Genomic DNA, 19,998 nt, shown 5'->3' with positions numbered 1-19,998 from the left:
ATGTGTGATTTTTGTGCAATGAGTCCATCTCATCATCCATATCTGCCTTCTACTTTTTATATCAGGTTCATTAAAAGCCTCTTGAATAGTATACGAGTCCCCCTCATCTGTAATGAGGGCATATGCAATATTAGAGTCATCCGTATATTTTGCTAGTAACCTGCGATCATGCGGTGGGTTTCTTCTCATAGGTGGCTACTCTGCCTGATCCTTTACCTTTGTCTGCGCATCTGTCTCTGCCTGAGTATTATCTGAGTCAATCTAGATGTCTATGATCAACCTTTCTGGTTCCTTTTGCTCCTCTTGATCAATCTTGCGGAATAGAGAGCTTTCATTGAATCTAACGTCACGGCTAGTGATGACCTTGCGTGTGATATTGTCGAATAACCTATAACCTTTTACACCAATGTTATAGCCAACAAAGATATACTTTTTAGCTCTATGGTCTAGCTTATCTCTCTCAACTGACGATACATGAGATTAAGCTTCATAACCAAATATGTGTAGATCTGAGTAGTCGATTTTCTTACCACTTCATACTTCCTCTGGGATTTTACATTTATTTGTCATTAAAGGAGATCGGTTCACCAAATAACAAGCCGTGTTAATGGCCTCTGTCCATAGGTCCTTGTCCAACACAACATTACTTAACATGCATCTGGCCCTCTCTAGAAGAGTCCGATTCATTCACTCAGCCACACCATTTTACTCAGGCGTGTGGCGCACTGTGTTATGCCTGATGATCCCCTCATCCTTGCAATACTCATTAAACTCAGTGGAAGTAAATTCTCCATAATTGTCAGTCCTTAAAACTTTTATTTTTCACCCTGAATGTTTTTCCACCATTGCCTTCCATTGTTTGAATATGGTGAAAACTTTGGATTTACGTTTCATGAAGTAAACCCAAACTTTCCTGAAGCAGTCATCAATGAATGAAACAAACCATGACGACTCCCCAATGGAAACTTCTGGCGATGGCCCCTATACGTCAGAGTGCACATAATCAAGCACTCCCTTACAAACATATTTTTCAGATTTAAAAGACAATCTAGATTGTTTACCATATATACAATGCTCGCATATTTCTAAATCAGAATTTTTAAAAGCTGGAATCAAACATCAATAAGAAAGTACCTTCATGCCACTCTTGCTCATGTGGCCCAGACGAGCATGCCACATACGTAGAGACATGAAGTCTGCAATAGCTATTGTTGCTCCACCTGTTGAAGTGCTCCTAATCAACCTGTAAAGGTTTTTGTGCCTTTGTGCTCTCATAACTATGAGTGCCCCTTTTGAAACTTTAAGGGCACCATCAATATTGGTGAACTTGCACCCTATAGCCTCGAGAGTACTGAGAGAAATCAGACTTTTTTTCATATCAAGAACATGCTTGATGTCAGTCAAGGTACGCTTCATCCCATCAAACATCTTGATGCTCACCGTACTAATAGCCACAACATTACAGGCATTGTCATTGCCTATAAAAACTTGCCCACCATCGCATTCCTTGTAACTGGTAAACCAACTTCGATGAGGAGTCATGTGATAAGATGCTCCTGTGTCAAGTATCCACTCGTCTTTATGATTGTCGTGTAAGTGACCAATCATAGAAACAGACAGAACATCACCACCACTTGATTCTTTATCAGATGTGACCACATTGGCCTCCTTGGAAGAAACCGCTGAATTTTCTTTCTTTATTTTAAGATTTTTATAATCCTTCTTCATGTGTCCAGACAACCCACAATTCCAACACTTTAATTTTCCTTTGCTCCTGCCCTTGGATTTGGATCTAGGTCTTGAAGATCCTGTACCTCGTTCAGAATCTCTGCCCCTCGTAATCAGTGCATCGGAAGATGCCCCCATGTCATCGTTTAGCTTTCTCATAGCCTTCCCTTGAAGGGCTGAGATAACGATATCAATACTTAGGGTTTTATTCGTGGTGCACATCGTGTCCTTGAAAGACTCATATGATGCAAGAAGAGAATTCAACAATATACATGTTTGTTCCTCATCTTTGACCACTTCCTTTATATCCATAATTTGCACATCAATTTATTAAAGTTGCTGATATGGGCTTCTAGATCTCTACCCTCTGCCATCTTGAAGGTATAACACTATAGCTTGAAGTGTAGGCGATTTTTAGAGGACTTCTTTACATAGATGTTCTCTAACTTTGCCCACAAATTAGCCACAGTTTTCTCCCTCAAAACATTATAGAGAACCTCATCCGTGAGACGTAAACAGATAGAGGCTAAAGTATTACTATCAAGGTTTTTCCATTCATCATCTTTCATGGCAGATTTTCGCTACTCAAGAGCCTTAATCTCGCCTTGCTTGGTTAACAGGCTAATCATCTTAACATTCCATAACTCAAAATTATTTTTTCCTGAGTACTTCTTAATATCAAACATGTCATTTCTCATTATTACTAATCCTGTAGATTCAGATCAGTGCCCCAACTATTGCTCTGATACCACTTGTTAGGGATTTATGCTGCAGAATCACACAAATCTGGATCTAGGATAGCAATCCAAGAGAAACAAGCAATCACAAGAGTACATAAAGATTTAACGGGGAAAACCCTTGCAAAAAAAAACCACGACACAAAGCCACAGAAATCCACTATGAAATAGAAATTACAAGTGAGAGGACTTACCCAATTCGAACAACCTCAAATCACACCCTTGTTACACCCTTTGATAACCCTAAAACCATTTTAGGAACCCTTAGAAAACTTTTAGAAAGCCTTAGAATACCTTAGAATAGCCCTAGGGACCCCTATTTATAGTTTAGGAAACTCCACTTACGTACCTAGTCCGGAAAAGTCCGGAAACCGCCTCAAATTTACGCAGTCCGCGCAGGATCTGTGTAACCTTGATTGGTCAAAGGAGGGCCTCAACTAGTCGAGCCATCCCCTCGACTAGTCGAGTAGCTCGGACACCAAAAAACACAGGTCGCTGGACTTTGAGTTGAGCAGGCCTCGACTAGTTGAGCGGCCCACTAGACCAGTCGAGCAGTTCACTCGACCGGTCGAGCAATCCAGAAGATTTAAGACATCTTCTCTGACAACACCATACTCACAATGAATCTAAAGAGAATCATGGCCTTTGCATCCTTTAAGGCTATAACTTTGATATCCTGACAAAGTATGATGTATTACACCCAGTGGATTGAGGAATTACTTAGAAATTACATACTCCGAATACAAGTATTTCAAATAAAACTGCCCAAATTATGGGTCCCACTTTAAATGTATCATTATTAGCTGACTATGATTGGTTGACAAATATTGGACAATTAAAATAAAAATATCCAATGATCCTCGAATTGAAGATTAAGATTGTTCAATGAATCATAATTTTGGAATTTGGCTTGCTGACGACGACTTTCAAATTTGAGAAATTTTGTACTCCCATGTAGAATCTCTAAGCACTGATATATCAAGTGTCATATGCAGCCAGGGTATAAAAAGGGACTTAGCCCTTTTCCCAAATCTAGGCTATACACCGTCCCTTTCAATAGTAAAATGGAGAAGGCTGACGGTGGGATGGGTGGAATTAAATGTAGACGGGTCCTCATAGGGAAACCTAGGCTCATCAGGAAGTGGGGGGAGTGTGTAGAGATGATAAAGGTGACCTCATTTTTTATTTCACCAAAGGCCATGATGTTGGATCCAACTTCCAGGCCGAAGCAAAGCAATGGTGGACAGTTTGAACCTATGCATGGAACATAGCCTCAACAGGGTGGAAGTGGAAAGTGACTCTTTAGTGGAGGTGGCCTTGTTCTGAAAGGAAAGGCTAGTCTCGTAGAATATCTACTACTGGAAGAGGCGATTTGATTTTATTAGGGGCACCATTAGGGTCTCGAATGATCACATTTGGAGGGAGGCTAATAGCGTGGCGGACGGCCTGGTCCCCTTGGGCAGTGCCGATTAATTGGATAGGGATTTCACAAAAGTTTCTGACCTTCCATTCCTTACTATAGGGGAGTTAGTGCTAGACCAGATGGGGCTAGGAGCGGTAAGGGTGAACAAACTAAATCTTTTTAGAGCTAGAATCTGAGGTTAAGATAGGTTGGCTCTGTTTCCTTTTTGTTGTGATGGATCAACCCGAAATGAAATTCATCTGTAATGTTAGCTCTAGCTGATATATATAAATCTCTGTTTTATTAAAAAAAAAGTTGGAGTTTGCTTTTAGTGGCTTTCAGTGGCAAGAGAAATAGAAAATGATCACGTCATTAGTTGCAGTTTATAAGGCTAGATAGAATTCAATGCTTAAGTTTTTAACAACTCCTTTATAGTTTGCATCTTTGTTTCAATTATTATTATATGCAAAGATGAATGCCAACTTTCATTGTTGGTTGGAAAAGAGAAGTGCCCAACCCAGGAACCAAGAATCCAGGCTCGAGCCCTACCTGGCCTACAAAGAATGATCCAATGATGTAGCTCTACTTGAAAGATTTGAACTAGGTACATTAGTAGAAGATCATAACCTCCAAGATTCTACCACAAAATGGAAGGCGCCTTCACTTGGAAACTTAGTTGAAAATTTTCTTGTGTAATATGGAAATTGTATTCTGTCGTGTTCCATAGCCTTGATGGATCTTGTCTATTTTTCACCTTGGTGGTGAATGACTTAAAAAAAAAAAAAACTAAAAAAAAAAAAACCCTTAGCTAAGGAGTCATGGACCATGTAAAACTTAACCCATTTCTCATTATACTTGTAGATGAAGAGAATAGTTAAGAACTAAAGGACTTCAAAACTAATTACCCTTCCTTACATACCATTATTTTTATCTCTCTCTAAAAAAAGCATACACACGCGCGCACACACACACACGCACACACACACACACACATACAGATCCAAGATCCTCTAACCCATAATGAAAAAGAAATCCAAGTTCCTCTCCTTTAGCGGGAGAATCATCCCCATCAAGTTTGTCAGTATCATGTCTTTGATCCCTTTCTTTTTATGTTATCAATCTTTTGGTGCCCCATCAAGGCTGTTGTTGGGTTGAATCTATTCAAGAGCAATTCCTTTGGATATGTCCTTTAGAGAGTAGTTGTTACTGGTCATCATGCTTAGGATCTGATGAATATGATTTTAGATACACTGTTCATCCACAATGGGACCTACAATTTGTGGATGGTCTGAATAGCTCTACATCCATGCCACAAGTGAGGAGGATGAGTTCTTACCACATAGATAACAACATTTTCTTTTATTTTCTTTTTCAGATTTTTGAATTGTGACCTTTTTGAATTTCTAAGGCCAATTGGATGCAATATTGGATTGAATAACAGTTGTTGTCTAAATAACATGAAAATGAACAAATTATAAATTTGTAATTAACTACCTTACTATTCATATCGAGCGATTGGGCTATAATGTCATTGGTCACCCGTGCTAGAAAGAGGAACATCGAAACAACGGTGAACACCATGTTGCTGAAAAATATTACACAATTTCAATAACCTTCGGTCCCACCAAACCCACATTCAGTTTGACTGAAAACGGCTAATACAAGACAACATGTTGTGGTAGAATTTCAGGTAATTCAGTTGCAATCGAGTGCCACCTTCAGTCTCATCAAAGACCACTTTTGGTGCAACCAAAGACTACCTTCGATGCAACCGAAGGTGCCCAAGTCTGTCCAACGACTTTCTTGTCTAAATTTGATGCGACGGAACCTAAATACGTTGTGACCGATTGTATTTTGGATGTTGGGTTAAAAATATTCATAGGTGGTGAATAAGATGAACGGATCAACATCTCGATTTGATACACGTATGAGCAGATGTAGAGATCAGGTAGTTAGTTTACTATGATCGGGTGGTCCAAACTCAAAGTGGACGGTCTGATATCTTTACCTAGCTGTGAATAGTTGAATGAATGGTTGGTTAATAGACAACTTAGATTAGTTGGATATATGATATTCATGTCTTAAAAATCAATGATCGGATGACTTGATCTATGAATGAAGATTATCCACAATTGTCATATTAAAGTTAAAGCATGATATAAGGTTGAGATAGGCTAAATTGATATCATACAGATGTATATACTAAATTAAATTTCACTATAACACTCGAGAACTTTCAATACTTGAGTATTGAAAAGTTCAAGGTGTTACAATCTACCCCCCTTAATTAAATTTTTGTCCTCGAAATTTAATTACTCCTACAATGTACATTGATTCATTATATTTAAGTTTTCACTATATTGCTCATGAGGTAAATATATATGCCTAGGTGTGTATAAGTTCATATAATTGTCTACATGAAATTAAGGCACTATAATCTATCCCCCTTAATGAAAATCTCAACCCCAAGATTTGTAAATAGATATCCTTATTGCCAATATTATAGTCAAATTTATCTTAACTGTGCATTCTTTCTTCAATAAATTTATCCAATATCTAAAGTTGGGGTCTCTAGTTTAAGCTAAACTTAAAGTTCAAAGTGACCAAGGATTTGTTTTAGTAATCCAATAAGATTGGAAGCCCACCAAAAATCATTAATAGTTTTCATATGTTAACATAATTCTGAGTTTATATCGATGACTACTTCTGAAATTGAAAATTCTATTTAGATATCCATCCAATATTGGATTTCTCTTAAAATTTGTAGAGTTGTCCCGAGGTATGTATGTAACCTCTAAAAAAATTTTAAAACTGTTTGAACTTTTCTTTTGTCGATTTAAATCATGAACACTATTCCATCCTAGATTTTCAACCCTACTAATGAAAACTCATGGATAAATTAGATAGTTCTATTTCCAGCCATTCCACACAATCGTGCTTTGTGAAAACGTCTTTCCAAGCGTAGGAAGGATATTAGAGGCTCAAGTTTTTAATTCCTCATAATTTTTTCTTGGGTAAGTTCTACGAGATTTTTCGGTTTAGTTTACAATTCAAAATATATAGTCAGAATTTATTTAGGTAATGATTAACATGTAAGGGAGAATTCTAATGCTAGTGATATAGTCCTTATGCATATATTTATTTTATTTATTTATATATTTAATTTTATAGCATTTCACACATTAGTTTCCCCACTATCTAGAGTATTTTTCTATTTTTTGTGTTTGGAGTAACACGGAAAAAATGGCTATAGTATGGCTAATCCTGATACACTAAACTTTTGTCTAGCCAGGGTGATGAGTTCTTTGGTATCATCATCCATTCCGGGTGAGTCTTGAACTTCTACTTGATCAGGGCATTGAGTTCGTTGGGAAGCGCCCGAGATTCGGTATTTGGATGAAACCGCTAATACCTTTCTTGAATATGGTTTCGTAAGTCCGTGGTCCCCTTAGGGAATATCATATACATTTTCATTCCACCATACAAGTACCTTAGGTTTCATAAAGGATAGGCACAAATGGTCCATCCCTTATTGAACCTAACCTTTAATCTTATCATTTATATGAAAAGCTATAAATTCTCAAAAAATAAAAATAAAAATAAAAAAATGACATCCTTTCACTCCTAGAATTTTAATTCTTAAACCATTCATCCAAATGATTTGAAATTTAAAAATTAGGTTCCAGACAGATTCTTGTGACTCCATAAAAATTTCCAAAGTAATATTCTACAGTTTGGTTGGTGTTTTATCGTGGAAAGTTGCTAAATGGGTTGTTGTCCAAAAACATCTTTTACAAAATTTTAGCACTGTTTTATTTTTATAGAATTATTTACTGATAAATTAAATTAAAAATTTAGAGGGAGCTTCCTGAAGACCTAAGTGAGTTACCAGATAATTTTTAAAAATTTTCATTAAGTTTACCTAGTAAAATCGGCAGACGTTTCCTAATGTCTCATTTTTTTACCGAAACAACTAAAAATTTTAGGAAAATTGAAAAATCTCCAATTCCGGTTTAGGAGACTTTTTTTTTTCCTGGAACTCCATTTAAGGAAAAATTTCAGTCCATAATATATTTATTTTTAATTTTGAAAATTTATTCTGGAGGTACCTAGATTCATTCTCTAAATTCCATATCTAACTTAACAATTTCAATGGGAAACCTGAATATGGGTTTCTAATTCCTCAACTTCTTACTTTCTTTAGGGATTCACCTAATTATAGGTATCTAACTCATGATCCAATTAGCTAAGTTGTGTAAAGATTATAATAGTCCATGCCCTCAGGCCCGCTTAATTTCATTCTCATGCTCTAATACCAACTGTAATGCCCTGAGTTTTTGTGGTCCTAGTACATACTCGTGCCCAAGAACTCGGAGTGTTAATAAAGTAATAATTGGATGCTTCAAAATAGTACATTATTATTTTTTTAGATTACGTCCAATTACATTCACGAAAGTAACGATTCATGAGAATACAACCAACCATACTATAAATCTTATTCTATTTAAACGTAAAAGTTCAACTAATTATTTAATGCTCACTTAGGTGAGGGCTTTTTGCAAATATCCAAATTTGTACAATGAAACATAAATAAATCTAAATTAAAATGAAAGCATCGATAACATAATCACATGTCACTCGTAGTCTTTCATAGGGAGATCATGAATCGCCCATATCTTCAACATGTACATCACCTGTATCATCTGTATGGTTGGAGAGGGTCAACGCCCTACTCATAGTGATTATTGTCATTTAAGAATAACAAGAATTCAAGTGATTCATCGTAATAATAATGTAATGAATATACCTTATATTCCATCATTATGAGTGGTATCGATATGCACAACTAAATCTACATGAATGCATTCCTAGCATAGTGTATGTGGCTCATTATACATAATGACTACCACATTGGAATATAATTCATAAAAATATGAATCGCTCCGCATCCTATAACTATGGATGCTCATCTGCGTGTCCAACACTACCATGGATTTACATGAACACCTCGAGACAGCACAACTCATTAATTGGATGAATTACGTAACACGATTTGTCTATGGAATGACTAATTGCGACATTCAATCCTGAAAAGGTGATATAACATGCATTGCGGATTACTTATATCGATTTGTGCACCACTACCCAAATCTAAGGATTAACGCATCAACTAAAAGGGTCACTACCCAGAATGTATTACGTCTATAATAAATATATATAAGTCACTAGTTGTGATTTATTTAACACATCACTTACATCAATAGAGAATTAAATCGAGCCATGAGAGTTTTTGAACTCCAAGACACATGTACAAGCCATAATGTAAGAAAAGTAGCATAAGGCTAACGCAATAGAGGGGAACAAAGTAGCAATAATCTAACTCCATAAAAGAGAATTAAAAAATAGGCTAACTCAACAAAATAAGGGAGATGGGCAAAAGCCAACTCAATACAGAGTGGAAACACGCGTTGCTCTCAAAATCAACAGAGGGCAAAGATTATATCCATCACTCCACATGAATTCATAAAAAGTCTAGTGGTATTTTCATGGACTAATCAATCTGGAATTATAATAAAATGAACCTCAATAGGGTAGAAAATAATCTATACACTTCAAAGTGAATACATAGGCACAACAGTACGATTTTAAGTTAGACGGGTCACCCGGTAAGTCCAAAACTACTCCAAAAGTGAGTTCCCTGCCCTAAGGTTTAAAATATTGAATTTAAGTTAGATTAATATCAAGAAATCATAATATTTACTGACAAAACTATCTGACTGACAAAACTATCTGATCCATTGGATATGCAAACTATGCACCGTTCAGGGCCCAAACGTGTGTAGTTTCATAATTTAAAGCATAGTTTTATAATTCAACTTGCGAAATATTTACCACATGATTCAAATCATATATTAAAAATAATTCTAATATGAATTAATAATTCATAATAATTAGTAGAAAATCAAACTATACACAATTTAACGAGAAAATAAGAGAATTATGTATAAACTCAACTTAAACTGGTGTAAGCTAAAAGGAATTCGTGACATTAGCCTTAGATGTAAACCCTAGGTACATATCGATATAGGAGGGCTTCTACATAAATCATGACATCGCTTAAGTAAGAGGGAAACACCACATTTGTGGAGAAGGAAGAGAATGGATGAATGTTCATGCTTAGATGTCTCTCTTTCTCTCTCTCTCTCTCTCTCACTCTATTCCTTAGATGTGGTAAGGTGGGAGTGCATGAGTTTTTGAGTGGAGAAGGGGCGCATGCCCCCTTCTGTAAAGGGGTGGGCGTGAGAGGGGGTGTGTCAAATCTCACTTGAATTGAGTTTCTTAAATCCGTCTTTTTTAATGACTTTTCTTTAAATTTAATTCATTTATAGTATTTGGGTCATTCTCTTGGTAATTCGTGACTTAGATTGGCTTATCTTAAAAATTATCCTAACGGGTGCAAAACGGACTTGATCTCAATTAATGATTCACGGTTAAAGATCAGGGCCCAATTTTGAAGAAAATGTTTAGTTTGGATAGGAAAACGCTTGAGAAAATTTTGGTGGTTGATCGATGTTGGAAAAAATCATGAATATGAAATTTCACCTTTTGTGTTAAAAGAAAGGAATTGGCTTTAAGGTGATCAACATTCAACGATGTACAATCATAGATTAGGGTTTAAAATTTATATGATCTCATATTCATATAAGGCCAAATTATGGTCTAAATTTTAGTTGTGATTGATAATGGAAAGTGTGTAATTCGAAAGGTCCAGATTTAGAAAAAGTTGATAAGCCTAAAAGGGTTAATTTCTCACCTAAGGAAAAGCCTACCAAGGTGGGGTTTTCGTATTTCACATTTGATCCATATGATGAGCAATATAAGTTGTTCATATGAAGGAAAATATCCTACTATGAATACCCATGAGCTTTCATCACTCGATGGACTTTAAAATCAACTATTAAGGGGCTAATCTATTAATTGAGTTACTTATACATTGATCTAAGGGCTGAAATTTGACGTGTATGGTTAATTTATTATATATCGGCATGAAACAAAATTTTACATAAAATGGATAATGAGAACTATGTGATATAGAATTCAAGGGGATATGTGAATGACATTTTCATAATTATTGCTGATTCGAGAGTTTTGGAAAATCTAATGATTGTACTTGATTATAAGCATATTTCTAAGCAGTTATTATAAAATAAATTATATCTAAATCATTATAAATAAATAGTTATTCACCATATAAGTTAAAATTATCATTAATTAAGGCGTGGTGCATATATCAAACAACGTGATGGATGGTCAGATGACAAGTTAAAAATAGAAAAACTTAATGGTTAGTATTACGACCATGTATATAGGTAGACACATGGTTAGTTTTGTAAATAGATGACTACAAAGTGGGTGTTTGGAGTGATCAAGAGGTAGAATGTATATACCGTTTGATTCAAGTGACTTTTTCACATATGTAAGTTCTTTTTATTTTAGTTTGGATGATGTGTTAAACATATTCATAAGTGGTGAACAAGATGAACGAATTAACATATTGATTCAATACATGTATGAACAAATGTAGAGATCAGATAGTTAATTTACTATGATCGGGTGGTCCAAATTCAAAGTGGACGGTCAAATATCTTTACCTACATGTGAATAGTTGACTTAACGGTTAGTTATGATGGACAAGTGAGAATACTTAAATATATGATGATCATGTCTTAAAAATTAATGATTAGATGACTTGATTTATGGATAAGCATTATTCATATTCAGGTTAGAGAATAGATGTAAGGTTAGGATATGAAAAATTTGTAACATACACAGGTATATATTAAATTAAATTTCATGGTAACACTTGAGAACTTTCAATACTCGAGTATTGAAAAGTTTAAGGTGTTACAAGAGGTCTCGTGATTGTCCTCAGTACTCGGGTGAGGCTACAACCAACACTTGACATGCCTAATAAAACCTACAATGAATACAATGTGCCAGCTAAGATTTCCAGTGTGCCAATGCATGAATGACCATATAGATGGTTTTGCCCACCGCAGTTAGGGTTCGGCTCGGCCTTATTAATACATAGGCATTGTCTAGTTGTGATTACATGAGGCATTTTACATTACAGTTGTGTCCCATAATTTTCATGATGGTTCAAAATGAAAATTTTGGCAGCATCTCCCCTTACAAATTACAACGAGGGCATGCATGGCTCATCGAGAGCTAGCATTAAGAAATTTCGATAGCATCTCCCCTATATGGGAGACATGCATATGCCTCATCGAGCACTAGAACCTAGACACAATGTCCAATGATGCGCAGAAAAAATACTGTGTGAGAACTGGACCCAGATTCCGAATTCAATGTGTAAACCATGTACACGAGGGATAACAAGGGTGGGCGTCGACACCCTTGGAAGGGCGTTGGCTGGGTGGACGACACCCAACCTAAGCGCTGATAGGGATGCTAGTGCCCTGACCGACACTCCTTTTAGAGCTACTTCACAAGTGTATCAAAAGGGTACTGGCGTCAAGGTTGCTTACTCAGATTTCTCCATATTTGCTTCAAATTTTACCTTTTTAGGTAAAGCTAAATCAAAAGTCCTTAACAATGACATTACAGGGGTATTTAAAGGCAAATCTGGTGGAAAATCTGCATCATGGGTTGGCCTGCTATTGGCTCATGCAGTGCTAAGTGACAATTGTACTGCACTAATGGTGGCGGCACGAGTTGGAGCTGAGTCAACTCAGAGCCAGCGCCTAGTAGAAATGCACAATTTTGGTAGATTTGTCATATCTCCTTTGTTAGAATTTTGATTAGCCTGGTTCTAGAGCCATTGGAAAAATAACTTGAAGATCCTAAAATGAAGTCTATTGGGCTCCATATGGCCAACAAAAAAAAAAGTCACAAAGTAATCACAAGGTGTAAATCTCCTTAGCTGAAGCCACTGGGTTTGGTGGCTTGTGATGAGGAAGTAATAATTTCTTTGTTCCAACTTGGATTGAGTTGATCTTGGGCTTTTCTAGAAGGCGTTTAAATGACCTTCAATAATATCCCAAACCTATAGCTTGGATATTAGGGGTTCATTTCCCTCCAATATACAACGAGGTACTTAGGTATTTTGCAGAATTGCGCGATTTCAGGATTTGGCCTACATCTAGTTTATCTGAATTTAGAATGGAGAGATTCCAGACTCTTTGAAAGGTAATTTTAATAACATCTAAGATTCCGTTCTTAACTCACACTGATTCCATTTGACATTCCGTTGTTTGCTCCGAAATTGAATATGATTTAAGGACTTTTTCGCTATTAACACTTTCCCACAACATTTTAGAAATGGTGTTTCCCAACCAAATATCATTTCTTCATTTTTAGTCTTCAACAATCCTAACAAGCCATACATTTTCTTTCCTTTTTCTTTTTTGGTTAGGTAAAGGTAGAATCGGTGCCAAGGATGGAAGCTTCATATGTATAACAATTTATGTACTTACAGCTCTAATAACATGGCATATGTCTAATTTCTAACTTGTCATCCACATGGCCCAATTTTTTATGTATGCAGGATGAGATGTTTAATAGCTGAGATATAATTGCACCATTTCTTTATTCAATAAAGCTAATATCAGGTAGGCTCTTGCCGCCGACACATCACAAGATTAACGGTCGATGTATAACAAGATAGAGCATGCCCCATCATCTCAAAGCGGGATGGGTTCCACAAGCACCTTTGTAATCCGTTCTTTGGTCTCAACGTTGGAATTGGTGTATAGGTCTCCATGCTGGTATACGACTTCGAGCACGCGTGCAAGATTCAGGACCCGGATAATCACAGCCATAGGAACTGGAGTGGGTTTAAGGCATTCCTTGTTGATGTCTTTCCATCCTTGTGCAACCATTTCTTGGAGCTTTTGAATAGTCTCTTCGTACGAGATTGCATGCTCTTTCATGTAGCACTCTACTGCTGATGCAACATGCTGTCTCTCTTGTTCAAGCTTCACACATTATTAGATGGAAAAAAAATAATATCACTCATCTCTATTTTCTTCTTGTTTTGGCTAATATATATTTTTCAATTATGTTTTCATCTAAATTCATTAAATAGTAGAGATTTATTTTTGTATTTGTAAAATAAATTCCTTTCAAAATAGATTTTTGTTTTTCTAAGACTTTTAATTTTATTTATATTATAAAGTTACACAGCATATGATCAATTTGGACTATCCATATTCTTTGCTAATGCTTGGATATCGGTATTGGCTAATTACATTAATCTTAAAAAGACAATCAATCTCCAAGGAAGGCCCTATGTGATGGGTGGTCATCAACTGAAGATAAACCTTTTATGCTATATATAGATAGTTTGAATCATTTTTCAGTGTTTCTCATATAATCAAGGAAATAGTCTCTAAAAAATTTTCACAAATGAAAAGTAATAATTATAAAATAAAATATGAAAAAATTGAAATTAAGAATTTTAAAATTTAACAAAATCATTTTAACAAATTAAATTTTTTTCTCAAAATCATTTGAACAGGAGACTTATTTGATAACAGGGCAGAATGCTTCAGGCACTAGCTATTACGACATAAATGTAACTCTAATCAAATCATCTAAACTGTGGGACCCAGTTTGTAAAAGTAAAAAAGAAAAAAAAAAGAAAAAAAAATATTGATTAGATGATCCTGACCTATGATTAGTGGACATTTATTTGCTACAGTGGGTCTGTTTACTATTTTCCATCTTAATTATTCATTACATGTCCATCAATAGGCCACTTAGGATCGTCAGTTCATTGTAATTTATGGATCATGACTCATATAAAGCTGGGCCAAAGAGTTGGACGGTTTAACTCGAGTTACATATATGCCACATGTATAAAAATTTTGTCCCAAAAAAATGGCTAGCTAATGTGTTTGGTCAACACAAGGGTTAAGGACAATATCTTTTTTCATTGGATATATCATACCTTGTTTGATGGGATGTCATCCATTAGTCGGGCAACTGTAGAACAAGTCCTAATCATTGGTGGTACATGGATGGCCCACTCAAGGACCTCCTTTGTTACGACTTCATCCATGCCAACGAGGGATGCCACAGAAAGCATAGGATAACCAGAACTCATTAAAGCAACACGCATGTACTCCTCAAGGGTTGGCACGTATCCTGAACTAGCCCATCTTGCTTCGTCTAAGTAGGCTTTGTTCAGATTTTTAAACTAGAAAACAAAAAAGAGAAAAAATAAAAAGATAAACAAAGAAAATAAAAGAAAGAAATAAATAATATTAACAATTATATGTACTGCTAGGCTATCATTACCAATTGAACCATGCAAAATGCACATTGATGGTTTAAGGAAATTTGTTGGCAACCTTGCATAGGTACCTACATGCTAAGTGGTAACTATATCTAAGGTCCACAAATGATTTGATGCTGCATGAAATCCACTCGGTATAACACTCCATCCCCTTTTTTGCTTTCATCCCAGACTGTGGATTCAGCACTTGGGTGGGCTAGGAATTTAAAATGTACAAAAATTCTCATTATATATTGGCCATATTTGTCTTGGAATATTGGGACTTTTTTGGCCATCCTTTCTTGTGGATTAGGCACATGATATGATTGGATGGGGTGACATATAAACATCAGGATGGTCCCTACACAAAACTAATGGTGGGTTATCCCAACTGTTTCCTATGAGGCATAAGACCTGATGTACCGGGTGAATCTCATTTAAGTTCTAACCACATGGGCTCAGTCAAAGGGGATTGTGCCCTAACCGGTGGTCTCTAGCGGGAAGCGGGCAGATCTGTGGGGGCCCACCAAGATGTATCTGTTTATCCACACTGTCCATCCCTTTTCTTAGGTTAACGTATTAACCCAAAATTGGGGTAAATCCAACGCTTAAGTGAACTACACCATAGATGACTCTTGCATTAAATTAATGCAACCTAAGATGACTTGCATTTAATGTTTTATGCATTGAATGCAACCAAAGCTTACTATTCGGTGTGGTCCACTTGAGCATTAGATCTACCTGATTTTTGTACCTTAAAATGACATGAGAAAAGAAAAGGAGAGCGTGGACAAACAGATACATCATGGTGGTCCCCCACACAAATCTGCTGGCTCTCGACTAGAGATTGGTAAGGGTAGGACGCAGTCTACTTCAGGCTCAGTCAGTGGTAGGCACGTGCCCTAGCTAGGCTACTGTAGTTTTAATTTCAATGGAACTGCAACCTACCGCTTCCTTTAAGTAGTGCACACGGTATGATTTTCCCTCCCGATTTAGTTCATCCTCAAATGCATCGACCACATCTAAGAGTGCCACAAAATGTACTTTCATGTAGTCTGGCAGCTGATCGATATCCCCACGATCCCACCTGAAAAATTGAAGTACCCAATTGCATTTTTTCAACTAAAAATGGTCAATGTACATTGTCCATATGAAACCATCAGCTACTGTACACATGGCATACCCATGATCGATCCACATACAAATTGTGGGCATCATTTTAGACGTTGCATGCCACAAATCTCATTGATCAGATGATCTCCTTATCCAATTTTGAACCATGAATGACTAATTTTGATTTAGCCATCAATTTTTGGACCACAATCTCCACATTTTTGGATGATTTGGATCGGTGCAAGGATAACCCACATGTAAGGTGAATGTATCAAACCTTTCAAGTGTAGTGGTATATAGTTCAAGCTCCTCCAATGTACCATATACGTCGTAAATGTCATCCATAACTGATGTTAAGGCTATCATTTTTGTCATCATCCTTCTAGCTCGTGAATAATGTGGCTGGAAGTACACTCCTAATATCCAAAAGTAGCACTCCACCACTCTATCTCTGGCGAATGGAAGCTTTCCAGCAAAGTCTTTTTCCTTCCACCAGCTATGAAAGACACATAAACAATCCAACCCATGTTAAAAGGTAACTTTTCTAATGATGCACATGTGGGCCAAGGATTATAAGCCCTGGTTTTTATTATTTTCAAATAGACAACCCTTGATCTTTTGAAAGTTGGCATGCAAACATGAGTAAGAAGGCACACAATAACAACAATCGCATTAAATGGAAGAAAAGGGCGTGGTGTATGCAAGATGGGAGCCTTCATATCAATAGCTTGAGTAGCCTTATCATTGGTATGCACAAACTAATTTCTTGTGTAATATGAAGGTTCCCTAATCATTGATGAAATCAACATTTTGTGTGTGAAATCAGATTGCCTACTGAGTTACTTGGTAGGCTCTTATCCTACTGAGTAAACTCAGTTGTGCTAACGTGAATGTATGTGGTTTATTCATGCCCTCCGTCCATTTTCCAAGCTCGTTTAAGGGGTTGAGGCCAAAATTGAAGCATATCTAGAGCTCAAGTGGATCATATCACATGAAACAGTGGGAATAATGATTTCCACCGTTGAAACCTTGCTAAGCATCACAGTGATGTTTATTTGTCATCCAACCCGTTCATAAGATCATACAGACATGGATGAAGGGAAAACACAAACATTAGCTTTATCTAATACAGACATGGTTTAAATCCATCGGCGAGCAAAGCTCATGCCCCCTTTCCCGACGGACCATCCAATGGCTTTTAGCCATTAGGGAAGGTCAATTCCGACGGTTTTTACCCGTCGGCGTTGCCCTATTTTTTTGGTAGTACCCCCAATAATTTTTCAATGGTAAACATTCAATTCACACTATTTTATGTGATTTGGTCCATTTGAGTTTTGGATATGCTTCATTTTAGGGCTCAAGCCTTAAAATTATCTAGTAAAATGGATGGACAGAGTGGATAAAATACATAAATGATGGTGAACCTCATAGGGTTTACATCCCTTATGTGTCTAGAGAAATGTTACTAATGTCATTAAAGCTTTGAATTGATATATTGGATGGCTAATTACTGACCCAAAGTGCCCATCCATACTTAACATTAGGGCAAGCCATGTTGCAAAAATCATGTGGAATGAATGATCATAACCCTTTGAATTTGGGCCATTGTATTGCAGACATCCATATTTTTTCCAAACCATATGGATGGGATCGTTAGCAATATTGAACCATACCACGGTCCTTTGAAATCATAAAGAATTTATGTTGAGGCCCATTTTATATCATAAGATGGTGACCGAAGCTATTTTGTTTCTATATTTAATCCTGATTGTCCATATTACATGCTATTGATCAAATGGATAAGATCATCATTCCTTTGTGATTATTGTAAGATGGGTTGCTAGTAATGGCACAAGTGAATATTGAACCATTTGGATGTTTAGATAATTTCCTGGGAGAAAACTCACATGCATAGTATAAAACTTACATTGAGATTTCTCTTAGCTCCCTCCTGTGCAAGGACTGTAATAAATTGTAATCTAACTTTGCAAACTCCAATAGTACATCACTTCGTTCCTTGTCTTCCTCATAGATTGAGATGTAGTATCTTGACTGTAGCCTCTCAATGCGCTTGCAAAGTGGCACTTCTAATGCGAGTTCTACTAGCTTTCTTAGGGGAGAGGTAAGATGCGGCAATGCCAACTTGAGTTGCTTGGTGGTGAAGATAATGGCTTCATCTAGTATATCATCCCCATGTATACCAAGGTATGCTGCTTCATATAAACTTAATAAACCCCAAATGTCACTACTAAATGTTGCCTTGAACTTACCCTCATTGTCTTTAAACTTTCTAAACACATCTGTTTCACAATCCAAAATTTTCAGGACTTGACAAATGATTTTATTTGACTTTGAGCAATGATACTAAAATGAAGCACCTATTGTGGCCATGTGTGGGCATGTAAATGCATACATCTGTTTTCTATCTGCGTGTGTTTGTGGGCGCGCATATGTGCCAACAAATGCATGCATGTTACATACATGCACATAGATGCATGCATCATTTATTTGAAGGATACTTACCAGATGACACATTATACCCTTGTTGCCTTAGTAGTCGAAATCGGAGAGCAGTAGCACGGAGATTATCACCATTATCATTGTTATCGATTTTTTCATCATACATCTGATGTAATTCTTTTTCTATGTCCATTTCAAAGTGGTAGGCGACACCAAGGCGTTGAATTGCATCAATCAAAGTCAGTTTTTGATATGAATTATTGATATCACAAATCATTTTCTTCACTTCTTCCTTCAGTTTTTCAGCATGTTGCTTAGTGCATGGATCAAGCACCTATGTTAATGCCACAAATAGTCAGACAATCATAGCAAGAAATATCACATTGGTTTCTAGATTTTTATAGATTTTGGAGAAATGATTAATTACAACAATTTTAAATTAATTAAAACAAAGAAAATTTTTTACTTAAAACAATTGTATGTATATGCGTGTGTATGTGTAAATGATGACACTTAATATGTATGCACCCATGCAATCACTTTAGGCTCTACTAGATTCCATATCTTTGAAGCCTACATGCAAGGCCTTAAAATTCATCAAACCAGTTCAACTGGGAACATAACATACACACCCTCAACTATAGGTGGATATATGTATATATTGGCACTGACTGATTTACTTATTGAACACATGGAAATAACTCTCTCACCTTGTCATCTTGAGAGGCTGCAATGAAGCGATCACCCCAGATACTAGGGTGATAATTTACACTAGCACGACCAATTTTTTCTTTCCTTCTCTCCCGTTGAGTGGTGGGACCATCTGAGTGACCACTACCAAGAATAAGAGCCATGATTTTACGAGAAAAAGACAGAGAAGGTGGCAAGTTGTGTTTGAAATCAAGTGGTGCCTTTAAAAGCTAAGACGGTTGTGTATTTATAGGCACATGAGGGTAGACAAGTTACATGTTGGCATCAAAAGAGTACCATTGAATGGGATTAGTGACCCAACTCAACCCATGCACGTCATGTGTGATTTCATGTGATGCAGTGCAACTTGCAGTCATGTACTTTCTCATGTAGCAATCTAGAACACGGTTGTGATTAATTTTTAAATGGCGGTAATGATGTGGGAAGAAAAACTTGTACACGATCAATGTAGCAAAGTAATATCATAAAGAAAAAAGGCAAACCAAGACTTAAAAGCAAGGGAAAACAAGAGATGGGAGACACAAAATTAGGTAGTTCTACGAAATGCT

At 36.5% G+C, this 19,998-nt stretch overlaps 1 protein-coding gene across 1 annotated transcript; it reads right to left on the bottom strand.

The window, feature by feature from the left end:
• Positions 1–13,458: 13,458 nt before the first annotated feature.
• Positions 13,459–19,618, bottom strand: LOC131235502 (beta-cubebene synthase-like). The gene is made up of 7 exons (XM_058232688.1): positions 19,450–19,618; positions 18,803–19,073; positions 18,207–18,579; positions 16,557–16,775; positions 16,115–16,253; positions 14,840–15,088; positions 13,459–13,865 (listed from the first exon to the last, which is right to left on the bottom strand). Exons 1-7 carry the CDS (start codon positions 19,591–19,593, stop codon positions 13,572–13,574), a joined length of 1,689 nt encoding a protein of 562 aa, XP_058088671.1. The 5' UTR covers positions 19,594–19,618; the 3' UTR covers positions 13,459–13,571.
• Between the last annotated feature and the right edge of the window lie 380 nt (positions 19,619–19,998).

This window comes from Magnolia sinica, chromosome 19, assembly GCF_029962835.1.
Source record: "Magnolia sinica isolate HGM2019 chromosome 19, MsV1, whole genome shotgun sequence".
In the NCBI taxonomy this organism is placed as follows: Eukaryota; Viridiplantae; Streptophyta; class Magnoliopsida; order Magnoliales; family Magnoliaceae; genus Magnolia; species Magnolia sinica.
The sequence above is the reverse complement of the archived record's forward strand: the minus strand, read 5'-3'. Positions and strand labels throughout refer to the sequence as shown.